Consider the following 13,200-nt stretch of genomic DNA (forward strand, 5'->3'; position numbering starts at 1 on the left):
AGCTGTTCTGTTCTTCAGATCTATTTCTAACTTTTCCTTCCCACTCCACAACCTGAAGTAACTGTTATTTAAGAGAAGACACACAACTTGAGTAATGATGTCTAATGAATTACATCCATTGTATCTTTTTACATGGTTTTGCACAGCATCTAATTTCTATTAGATTCACTAGTAAATTTTCAGAAAAGAAAAACAGATTTTCCTCTCTTTTCTCTACAGTGAAACCAAGTTAGATGGAGTAGCAACAACAAATGAATCCATTTCCAAAAGTACCCTTCCCTTTTCCCACAGAGAAGTGACTCTGAATGGTACACAGCATGTAGCTGCCTCGTGAAAAGTGGTTGTCCCTGGGGAGAATGTGAAAAAATACAATACTAGAATTACATGTTTGTTTGAAAAGACAATAGAAGTTTGTGGGGGAAAAAATGATATTGGCATACACGTTGAAGCAAAAGGGGTGACAACAAATTTGCACAATTACTTGAGTATCAAAATTTTAAGTCAAGAACTTTAAAGAGTAATTCCCTTGTATATTTGTTGGCCATGAGCACATTCTCAGCTAAGTTGGTTGAACTCTTCTGCCCCGAATCAAATATTTTGATCTTTCTTTGTCACATTTAGTTACGGTTCTCAGTTTTTGTAGTTAATTTTCTCTACCAGTACTAAGTACCTTTTTACTCCTCCTGCCAATCCAGACCTTATTTCTATATCTTTCAACTAGCAAAATGAGTTTTTCCTCTTCCTTACATCTTCTCTAATCATTCACCCTACTTTAACTTCTTGTTCTTTTGAATTCCTTCAGGGTTTGCTGTGCTATTAACAGCTGTGGTGTGGTGGTTGTCACAAGAGCTGGAGGACCTATGTATCAGTCCACTCCCCTTACTGTGTCCTCTGCAAATCACTTGTTGTCTGTCTGCTTATCTGTCTTTCCATCCATCCATCCATTCATCCATCCATCCATCATCCATCCATCTATCCATCCATCCTTTCCCTACTTACCTATCTACCTACCAATCTATGATCACCTTTGTTTCTTAATTTATAATGAAAGAATATTATATTATTAAGATTATAGTTTGTAATATGACAGTGCTTTGGAAAACTTAAAAAAACCATTGTACAAATATAAAAATTATTATTTATATCTATACCAATTACTTTGAGGCTTATTTTAAAGGTTAGATACTATTATTTTGTAATTTCCAGAGTGTAGGTTCTTTTTTCCTAAGGGAATTTGTTATTAGAGAGGAAAAAATATTTTTAAAAAGATAATTAAAGTTTTTTTTAATCACAGTTGACATATTCTTTTTTCTTTTGTGAAACTCACACTGCCTTGACCATAGTATAGCTCACCAAAATATGATTTTCCTCATTATCTTATATCTTTCAAATGGACTTTCAATATTCAGTGTTTTCTCTGGGTATGTGAAGTGAATGGGCATTTTGGTCATCTCATTGCTTCAAATATGGTTCATCATCAAATATATAAGCTCCAAAACTGATGACCCATAAGCAAATATTGTAATGTTAAACAAATAATAACATGTGGTCATTATACATGGATATATTATCTATAAATATAAATACAGACCTTGTGATATATTATTATATGCTTTTTAGCCTCTTCTTTTCATGAGCCATTAGGAAATATCTCCTTTAATAATGTTTTAATGTAATAACCCCCTTTTCATTAGCCTCAGGTGACTCCAAACAGAAGTTACTAAGAAGACATAGGTTTGAAGAACTGGAATTCCCACATTATAGCTGTGCAGTATTGGACAGATACCTTAGTCTTTCTAAAATTGTTTCCTTGTGTATACTATAACTCAACTGGGTTGTGAAAATGACATAGTTATGAGTGAGGAATTCTGAGTAGCTGTTTTGATGCCTGATACGAGGTTAGCTTTCAACAACTGTTTTCCTAAGACTGAAATTTCCACAAATGATTTTGTGTTTTTGAGGGGGAAAAATTTGCTCTCAGATCTGATAAGCAAGCGTCTCTGTTTGCAGCACCATACAGACCATTGTGTGTGTTTGAAGTCTCCTGTTTGCATGTTTCCCCATCTATGGTGCTTTCCCACACTGCAATGTGTTTTAACTTCCCTCACTGAGTGACTTGAATGTCATATTCATGAAACTTGCCAGAACTCTCTCTAGCTCAGCACTCCTGCAAAGCTGAGTTCATGCATATATGTGTCTATTTGCATTCTGTCTGCAGATTCTTATTTGGATTTTTCTCTCTTTTTTCCCCCCATGTTGTTTTTGAGTTGGATAAGGTCCACAAAAGTGTTGTGCCCTTCATCTTTTTTGCCATGTCTATTCTAGGCTCTAGTGTATAGAGAAGTTCTGTATGTCATTGGTTGCCTATCAAAGTGAAAATTCCATTTTGATCATGCCCCACTGAGCTCAGCATATTTTGGGTAATCAATAAATATTGTTGACAAATATTATATGGCAAATTGTGCCTTTTCATGAAGTGTAAGTCTTTGAGCTAATGGCCATAATCTGGTCATTTGGGGGTACAACTTCCTGTAGGGCTTGAGTGGTTTTCAGAGCAGTTTGTCAGAAATGTGAGACGAGGCAATGCACTTAGAAGTGTTCTAGAGAAGACATGAGAGGCTCTTTGAGGTGACCTATCTGAATGAATGAAGTAGAAAAGGGGATTGGGAATCCTGTGATAGGGTGCATTTATTCTGTGTTACAGATCAAAGGGTTTGTCTCGCCATCTTATCAGAGACACAGCCTTATTTTTTTAACATTATCTTTGTTAAAATGAAGTTAGCCTTAGGAAGATTTTTCTCTTCATTTCTTTGACTGGGAATTACATAGTGATTGGAAGAGCTGTTCCCTTTCTTGTTGAACTCTTTTCTTTTCTTGCTTTCCCCAGCTACATAATTAATATTGATATTTCTACTGTGTGTCCAAAGCCTGAAGATTCTTCTTTTAAACAGTAGCCTACTTAAACAATAACCAAATTTTAATTCTTTTTTAAATGAAGTAATAAATCTTATATAAATCAGTAAGAGAATGTAGCATCATTTGAACCCATATTAATATTTTGACTTATATGAGACCAACTATGCAAATGTATGGAGTGAAGAAGAAGGAAGGGACATGGAGGTGCAGTGCCCAGGGGAAGAGCCAGCCAGGAGAAAATGCCACCCGAGGATTTGGGCTGACCCTGAACCGTTGACATAGTCAGGGTCGGAAATCCTTGCATAATTGTGTGTTTTAAAACAGGATCATGGTATACAAATTGTTTTGTGACTTGCTAATTTTATTTATTATAATTTAAGCACCATTCTGGATGATTCAAAAGACTTTTAAAACATCTTTCATATTTTTAAGCATTCTGTTGTTTGTTCCATAATATTTTAAACCAATCCCCTTTGATGAATGCTTAGGTGATTTTTATTGTTTAAAAATGGAAAACTATATAATAGCGAAAATTTCTGTAGATGAATCCATGTTCACAATCACAGTTATTTCCTCAGGATCAATTTTTAAGAAATGATATTAAGTGTCAAATGATGTGCATGTTTTAAAGATTTTTTAAAAAAATACATATTGCCCTGCTCAGCTGGGAACTAGAATAATGATTACCAATTTCTATCTCCACCAGCTAGGTGTGAGTGTGTTTTTCCACACATTTTCCCAGGACATGGATGCTCTGCCTCTGTGAATATAAGTAGCTTAATTTCATTATCACATGTATGCACACATGTGCCCCTCACACATAGTCTTATATGTATGTATGATATATATGTACAATGTCTGATTGTATTGTATAATCATTTTTACTTACAGAATTTATTTTATTTTGTTAACAAGTTAACCTTTTATATCAAATGAGTTTGTAAACATATGATTCTGACGTGTCTGCTCCTAAATGCAATGATCTCGACTCCAGGTGTCTGCGTGAACATCACGCACAGCCAGTGTCAGATGCTGCCCTACCACAGCGCGCTCACGCCTCTCTCTTCCGTCGTCAAAGACATGGAGCTGGAGAAGTTCCTCAAATTCTTTCTGTACCTCCACCGCCTCAGCTGCTATCAGCACATCATGCTCTTCGGCTGTAGCCTGGCCTTCCCCGAGTGCATCGGTGACAGCGATGACAGGTATGCTGGGACCGCAATCACTCAGTGGTAACAGTCAGTTGTAGCAGAAGTGTCCGAGAGGAACAAAATGACACCAAGCTACTACATTTTGGTTGTTATTGTTGTTAAAAGAGAAAAAGGGGAAAAGAAAAGCCACACTAGTTATAGTCAGTTGTAATTCTTTTAAACTAGACATTTTTTGAAAACCTGAATAATTTTATTTACGGGAAGAAATTATTTAGTAGGTTACGAATGCTATCAGCTGTGAGCTCGTCACTCTTCAGTGAGGGTCTGGCAGAAGACAGCATACTAAGGGGTGGTGGGAAAGGGTTTATTAAAGCAGCTGTTTATGGAGGAGTGGTTAAGCTCAAGAGAACAAATAAGGAATGGAAGGTACCAAGGGCCCTCACTAGGGGGGATGCAGTTTTACCACCCATAACCTGAAGGAGGAAAAGGGTAGGTAACACCTGCAGATAGTTACAGGTATGGGTGAGGAAGGTTCTGACAGGCCCAGTGCTGCAACCCCAGGCAAAGGACTATGGCCGCTGCCAGCCCTTCAGTGCTGCAGGGAGAGAGAGGGAACAGATACCCGGACCTCCCCTTTCATCTACCGGGGCCTCCCACCAAGTGAACTCACCAACCACCATTGGGCAAGGGGATGCAATTAATGGGAGCTCTACAGATAAGATCCAAAATATCATCTAAATATCATCAGCTCCAAAGTCCCACAGCTCATCAGACTAAATCAGAATCTGTCAGATGCTGGGTGATTTGCACGGTCAACACTGGAATTCCTAACAGGGCAAGGAGGGTGAAGGGTGGATGAAGAGAGACAGACTGCCCAGTGTAGTATTAAATAGGATGAGAAATAATTCTCAATAGACTAAGTCAATGAAGAGTCTGTCAGAGAATATTTGAAACACTTGAGTATGCTACCTAGGTATATGTTTTAAAAGCTTGTGTTAAAATATTAATCACAATTATTTTCTAAATTGAAACAAGGAGCTTTCAGAATAGTATGTTAGAATGAATTGCATTTCAAGTGCAAACAGACTGCATGTTTCTTGTACTAATTTAATTAGTGTGTAATATGTGCCCAATATAGGCAAAACCATTTATGATTTTAACTGGAAAAAGCCTGCATTGTCAGAGAATAAGAACGAGGTAGAATAGAAACAGTACATTCTGAACTGTGGAAGTAAGTGAAGAACTATTAGCAGACACAGCATTCAGGCATGTTTTGCTGGAAGAGGGGCCTTCACGGTAAAAAGAAAGAGAAGCCCCAGTAAGTCTTTCCCAGGAGGGACACTGCGGATGGTAGGAAAGAGGCCCCTGATGTTCCTAGAATGGGGGCAGTATGACAGGCTGGTTGTATTCATTTCTTAGGGCTGCTGTGACAGGTTACCAAAAGCTGGGTGGCTTTAACAACAGAACTTTATTCTCTGATTTGTCTAAAAGCTAGAAGTCCCAAATCTGGCAGAGTGCTGTCCCCTATGGGGACTCTAGAGGGGCCTCTTTTCCTTCCTTTGCCAGCTTCTGGCGGTTTCAAGCATTCCTGGACTTGTGGCCACATCAGTCCAGTCTCTCCTTCCATCTTCACGTGGCCCTCTCTTCTGTGCATTTGTGACTTCTTTCTCTCTCTTATGAGGACACTTGTCATTAGATGCAGGGCCCATCTTGATGGTCTCATCTTCTCAAGGTCCTTAACTTAATTAATCTGCAGTGATTTTTTTTTTTTCCAAATAAGGTCACATTCGAGGTTGCAGAAGTTAGGACATGGACATATCTTTTCGGAACCACCATTGTACAGACTGCAGTGGCTAGAAAGTAAGCTATGGGTAAACATGCCTCAGCCTTTTCATCTGTAAAATGGGAGTAATAGTTGTGTTTACAAGGTTCACGGGAGCTTTAAATGACAAATAGTTTGGAATAGAGCTGGGCTTTTAGAAACAGCTCAGTAGAACACAGCGATAGTTATCAGCTGGTAAATTGAAAAGAAGAGGAAGTACTAGTAATAAAATTGAGAGCACAAAAAGTATTTATGACATGTACTTAGTATTGAAGGATCGGAAAAAAATCGATTAAAAGAAAACTAGGTAGCATACTGAAGGCTGCTAGAACTGGTTTCTAGTTCCTTTCTCCTTAATTTCAAACCAATTTCACTTACATCTCTTTGCTTTAATTTCTCTATGGACTAATGTGTGTGCATAAATTAGACAATGGAAGAGAGTGCATTCAGCTTCCAGGAGACTCTCACTTCACTCTGATCATCCTTATTGTAATTCGGTCTCTGCTCTCAATTAAATTAATTGCAAAACTCTAGTTAAGCTGCTCACAGTTGTTAGGGCATTTTTAGGTAAAATTTGTTTTTCTCCAGACCTGGGTCATCCTGAGAAATGCTCTCAAGTGAGTTTTCTCATGTTTTATGATGGATAATAATTTATAGTCAGTTTTCAGGTATCCTTTGGGACTTGTTCTATTTTTTGTTATTACATTTATCATCATATTTAATTTTATAATTATACTTTCAGACCAGTGCTTCCTACTATCATGTATGATGTGCACGGGACATGCGTGCTAAATTTAATAAGCCAAAGTAAGGTTGAGATAAATAAAACACAGTGTGGAAAAGAATTCTAGAGTTGAACACATTTTTGTTATATTAAATTATTGTGTACACTTTTATACTAATTTTTCTCTACTATTCAAATAACAGAGAATTGCTTATATTTCATATTAGAGAAAATAGCTACTTAATAACATTTAAAATTTAATTTAAAAAGATGTAGTGGAATGTATAAATGGTATTGTTTTTAACTCGATTCCTTTGAGACCTGAGATACCCATTTAAACTACATTATATAACCGTGGACTTTTAACTGTCTATTTTAGACCACAGGGTATTGAATAAATGTGTGCCTCATGGTACTATAACACAGGCTAATTGAAGTGGAGTATAATAGATATGGCTTCAGTGAAATGTCCCTCAAAATATAGAGATTTAGCTGATAAACCATTTGGGAAACCCTAAAAATGTGTGAGTTAAAGGCAAAGCTTAAAAACATCAGCGAGCAGCTAGAGAGAAATTCACAATTCCTAGGCCGGGTAATAACAGAAGTTTCAAGATGACTTGATACACGAGGTGCCCTGAAGGTCCTGCATTGGAAAGAGGAAGCAGGTGTTGTAGCCCCATGCTTTTGGGGTATAACTATCACCCTTTCCCACCTTGTTGAACAGTAGGCCTATAGCTTTATCGAAGCTCAGAGGGGGCTGGCTGATTTGGCCTGGACAGTCCAGTCTTGGCTTTGCTTCAGGAAGACACCCAGGAGACCCTGCTGCTTGTCATTACCCTACTCCTAGTGGAGAGGCTCTGCTTGTGAAATGAGGCTTTAACATTAAACATTTGACATGTTCTGCTATTGATTTTCCCCCTTGAAGTGTTGCTGTGCCCCTGGCTCATTAGAAATTCTTAATATCTGTCAAAGTAAATAAAAACATTTAATGTAACCAGATGACTAGAAATGAAAGATTGTGTCTCCGTACTGTACTCAATCCATGTAGGATTGTTATGAGGGTCAAATGCATTTTCTGAAATGATCTTTTCAAAAGCACTCTACGTACTTTTTCCCAGTTAAGTATGTTCACTGGAGATGAGAGAATTAGCTGGTAGCTGCAGAGAATGCGCTTGAAACAGTGGGGGGAGATAAAACTGGATCCAAGCTATAGTTCTGTGGGTTGTCTGTTATGAGACCTTGGGAACTTTAGTTAGCCTTGCTGACATCAGTTTCCTCACCTCTGTAATGATACTGATAATATGCTCTTCACATAGTTTGTTTGTGTGTATCAAACAGTGATTCTCGTAAAATGTCCAAACATTGTCTATACTACTTGGCACACAGTAACTTCTCCATAAATAATAAATGCTGCTACTGATATAGTATTCAAGGATGGTGTGTGAGTTTCCGAGAGGATATAAACTTCATTACCTCTTTCATAGATGCAAGATTTGCATATTTTCTCACTCTTTCCACCTTCTAATTTATTTTCTACCTAGCTGCCAAAGTGATCATTTAAAAACCTAAATTAGGCCCCAAGCCATGTAACTCAGTTGATTAAAACATCGTCCCAATACACCAAGTTTGTGGGTTCGAGCCCCGGTCAAGGCACATAAAAAAAAAATCAACCAATGAATGCATAAATAAGTAGAACAACAATTTGATATTTTCTTCTCTCTCTTTGTCTTTCTCTCTCTGTCCCCCTTCCTCTCTCTAAAAAAAAAAAAAATCAATTAAAATCCCCCCCACAAATTAGATGATGTCATTGCTCTGCTTTTACTCTGGGCTTTCCACTACCAGGGATCCCCAAACTTTTTACACAGGAGGCCAGTTCACTGTCCCTCAGACCACTGGAGGGCCGCCACATACAGTGCTCCTCTCACTGACCACCAATGAAAGAGGTGCCCCTTCCGGAAGTGCGGCAGGGGGCTGGATAAATGGCCTTAGGGGGCTGCATGCGGCCTGCAGGGCCATAGTTTGGGGACGCCTGCTAGACTGAGATTACAAGCTAAACCCCTTGCTGTGGTTTGGAAACCTTCTTTGCTCCTTTAGTGTCATCAACCTTGCCCCAGCCGCGCTGGGCTTTCTATTTCTCAAAAATGCCAACTTCTTTCTCATTTTAATTGCGCATGTTGTTCCCTTTGCCTTTAAGGATCTATTACCTCCAGTAAGCCCTTTGCTCAAAAGACATCTCTGCAGAGAAATCGTTTCTGACTACCCTCAGCAGCTCTCCCGAGAGGATTATCTTTCTCTCTCTTTGCTTGTCTGTATGCCACCTGCCTTATTTATAAACTGCACAGTGGTAGAGAAGTTGACACTGTACAGGAGAAATTGACCATGGTATCACTGTATACCCAGGATTCATAACAGTGCCCAGCCCATAGTAGGTGCTCAATGAATATTTATAGGAATGGATGAATAAGCTCTTTATTTAGGGAGCCTTCTAAATGTTTAGGTAAATGAAAGCTCAAAATATGTTGACTATAGTGATACATTATTTAGTATAATTAATATGTTCAAGTTCATGTATAAATCAAATTTTATACATATAAAATGAATCACAATGTGAAAGTTTGTTGGATGATATTCCCAGAAATGGTTTTGCTTCTTTCTTAGTAGGCTTCAGTTGGCAGACCAACCAGCTAAAGTATCATAACTGACTCTTCTCAAGCTTTCAAAATCCTGGGCCTATTAGGGGAAGAAGCACAAAATTGTTCCTGAGGATTAGCTTGGGGGCTCAGTGCTTTTTAAAAAAAATATCGACTAAGGCCCTGGCCGGTTGGCTCAGTGGTAGAGAGTCAGCCTGGCGTGCAGAAGTCCCGGGTTTGATTCCCGGCCAGGGCACACAGGAGAAGCGCCCATCTGCTTCTCCACCCCTCCCCCTCTCCTTCCTCTCTGACTCTCTCTTCCCCTCCCGCAGCCGAGGCTCCATTGGAGCAAAGATGGCCCGGGCGCTGGGGATGGCTCCTTGGCCTCTGCCCCAGGCGCTAGAGTGGCTCTGGTCACAACAGAGCGACGTCCCGGAGGGGCAGAGCATCGCCCCCTGGTGGGGGTGCCAGGTGGACCCCAGTCGGGCGCATGCGGGAGTCTGTCTGACTGTCTCTCCCTGTTTCCAGCTTCAGAAAAATACAAAAAAAAAATATCGACTATTATGTACTCAATTAAAAAGACTTTAGGCCAACAACAGTTGAAAATCTTAGACTTAACCGAAAACAAAACAATTATAAAATGTCTAGAGAATAATGAACTGGATCATGATTCAAAATTGGTTCATGTGAAGAATAGTTGGGGGTCCTGGAGGGATGAAGCCTGGGGGCACTGTGGTCATCCTCGAAAGATTCGGGGCCATGGCCTGGACGAGGAGCACACTCTTCTGTATGCTTCCATAGGACAAAGCTAGGGCCCATCATTAACAGTCACAGAAATAAGTTCTAGCTTAACTAAAGAAAGAACTTGGTGGATAATAAATTTGCATATGAAATTGTTGTCTGGGGATATGATGAGTTGTTATCACTGAGGTTTTTAATCTGACTGATGAGAACTTGCCAGAAATATTTCAGTGGAATACAGCCTGTTTTAGTAGTTTTCTTTCTCCTTTTTCAAGTGAGAGGAGGGGAGATAGACAGACTCTCACATGTGCCCTGACTGGATACACCTGGCAACCTCCATCTAGGGCCGATGGTCTGTCCATCTGGGGCCATGCTTGCAACTGAGCTATTGTTAGCACTTGAGGCGGAGGCTCCATGAAGCCATCCTCACTGCTTGGGGCTGACACACTCAAACCAATCGAACCATGGCTGCGGGAGGGGAAGAGAGAGAGAAAAAGAGAGAGCGAAGGGGGAGTGGGAGGGGTGGAGAAGCAGATGTTTGCTTCTCATGTATGCCCTGAACAAGGATTGAACCCAGGACATCCACATGCTGGGCCAGTGCTCCACCACTGAACCAACTGGCCAGTTTTGGTAGATTAGTTCTCTGTTGAACTAAGGGCCCGGTACATTCATAGCGGCCCATGACGCTGGGTTAAAGGAGTTTAAAGATTAGAACTCTGCTATGTTGATATCTTCCATTCACTTTAGGTTCATCTTTTAAACTTTTGCTTTTGATTAAATCCTGATAAGTAAATAAAAGTTCTAGGCATATTTTTGTTTGTTTGTTTGTTTGTTTGTTTGAGTCAGTAGAGAAGAAGGAAAAAATGTTAAAAAAAATAAGAGATATTTAAACTTTCCTTTTTGGAAGGCATAATTTGTTAATTTCTTATCAATACCCTACTTAGATGTCCCTAGAAGGATCAGAGTTTTCTGAAAAGATGACCCTGCACTCTAATGCTCATTTTTTAAAGTTACTATAAAAGTTTCCTGTCAAATTTCAAACGCACAATTGATGTAGTTTCTGTTCTGACTCCATCAAATTACTAAAGATGGCCATAATACTGAGTAATCAAGATCGGCATCAGAGTTGTTATTGAAATGAATTTTTTAAAAAGTGTTTTCTATTTGAGAATTAGGAAGCCTTTTCCTCACTATCCAGTTTATATTCACACTTTCTCCTACTGCATATTATTATGTTGCCACACTGTTTTTGAGCTGAATTTTACTGATAATGTTTTAGTAAAAAAGTAGCAAATTTGCCTGTAATGTAATTCGAGAAGGCTTGCTGTATTCTTAAATATGTTATTTTATAAGACAGTATGTGCCAATCTCCTATGTAAACACAACCCTGAAAGCATCTTAAAAGCCAATTGGAAAATATATCTTGATTTAAAACATTTTTTTAAGAGTTCAGAAATTATATAAAGTTACCATAAGCTTATTTTATTATTTGTTTCTAAATGGAGGATAATTGCATACTGCTAATTGATTTTACTAAAACTTTAATCTATGTCTCAAGAACTCTATTGGGTCACATTTAGGAATAAATGGAAACAGTACAGAATTAAATTTTTTTAATAATAATAACTTGTTTTAAATGAGAGAAGGGTAGATAGAGAGACAGACTCCTGCATGAGCCCCGACCAGATCCACCAGGGAACCCCGTCTGGGGCCAATGCTCTAATCATCCGAGCTATCCTCAGCATCTGGGACTGACACTCAAACCAACTGAGCCACTGGCTACAGAAAGGAAAGAGAGAGGGGAGGGGGAGAGAGAGGGGAAAAGAAGCAGATGGTCACTTCTCATGTGTGCCCTGACCAGGGATTGAACCCAGGACCTCCGCATGCCTGCCAACACGCTATCCATTGAGCCAGCCAGCCAGGGCAATAATCATAATTTTAAAAAAATTATATATGTCAGTAGGCAAAGAAAAAAGATAAGCTTTATTGCTATTACCAACTAACTATTCTGGGAGTCATTTGCTGCTTACTTCCCTGATTTTACTCGCTAACCTGGAGACAGCAGTCTCTGTAGCCACAGCAGGGCTGGTTTCCTGACTGGTTGGGCGGCATATTGTATCACAGTTCCTTTCCAGTCGCAGGCAACAAGGGTGACCCAGATGCTTTTTTTTATTTTTATTTTTTGGTGTTATACATAAAATATCAATGGTTGGTAGTAAGGTTCCATTTGCTGAGCCGAAATGGCTGCAAGTGTGGGTGATAGGCAGTCAGACAGCTCATGTAACTAATTTTACAAAGACATAAAGCTCGAGAGCATCAGGCCATCACAGCTCAAGTCTTTCTGAAAATGCTTTGTCATGTCACTGATGGTGTCGCAAGCACATTATTTCATAAAGCTCAGTGGGGTAGTTTGTTGACTTCTTTCTCAATAATTCTTTGGTATTATGTGGATGTGGCTAGACTTTAGACTTAATATTTGTGATTCAATTTATTCAAAGATCTGTATTAAAGGCGTCATTTCATAATGTGCAAAAATCAAAGCAGCTGCAAAAATAATTGAACAATTGCAAGTTTCTTTGGTGATGTGTTAATCCTCTATCCCATGGGCTCTGGTAAGCATGCCAAGTATTAATGAGAATCAGGCTCATGTTGGTTTAGAAGGGTATAGAATTTTATATTCTTTCAGGGATGGGTTTTACATTATTCACACCCATCTTAATTTAAGCTGTGTTTATTTGTTGGTATTTCCTCGAGTTTCTCTATTTTAAGGGTCACAGCCTGCTCTTGGCCTGTAAGTGAGACATTTAATTGTAGAGTTTCCATTCATAGCAATTTTACTGATGTTTTCCTCTTACATGGGAGATATTTCAAGATTGAACAGCATGTGTAGAATTTGCTGGCCCGAAGGGGAGGGTATCTGGTGAACAGGGTCGGTGTGAGCTCTTGTTGAGCCCTTTAGGTTAGGAGTTTGGTAGCGATGGCTCTGCTCCCAACTTTGCCACTGAGAGCTTTATTCCAAGCCGACCATCACATTATCCTTGGAATGTGATTCATTCATTTCTCCAATACATATTTATGCAGTGCTGACTGTACACAATAGAGATACCGTAGCAAACAAAATAGCAAGAATCCTTGACCTCATGGAGTCCATATTATATTGAAAGGAGATAAGCAATAAGCAAATAAATAGTAAGTAAGTAAGCAACTAAATAAATAAAT

The 13,200-nt window shown here is 39.1% G+C and overlaps 1 protein-coding gene across 4 annotated transcripts in view; it reads left to right on the forward strand.

Annotated features, from left to right (window-relative positions):
• CORIN (corin, serine peptidase) overlaps positions 1-13,200 on the forward strand; it is a 212,583-nt gene that overhangs the window by 71,148 nt on the left and 128,235 nt on the right. For all 4 annotated transcript variants that reach the window (XM_066232658.1, XM_066232657.1, XM_066232660.1 and 1 more), the window contains one exon: positions 3,911-4,118. In XM_066232658.1, the coding sequence (XP_066088755.1) occupies positions 3,911-4,118 (208 nt within the window). The remainder of the gene's footprint in view (positions 1-3,910; positions 4,119-13,200) is intronic.

This window comes from Saccopteryx bilineata, chromosome 5 (assembly GCF_036850765.1).
Source record: "Saccopteryx bilineata isolate mSacBil1 chromosome 5, mSacBil1_pri_phased_curated, whole genome shotgun sequence".
NCBI classification, from domain to species: domain Eukaryota; kingdom Metazoa; phylum Chordata; class Mammalia; order Chiroptera; family Emballonuridae; genus Saccopteryx; species Saccopteryx bilineata.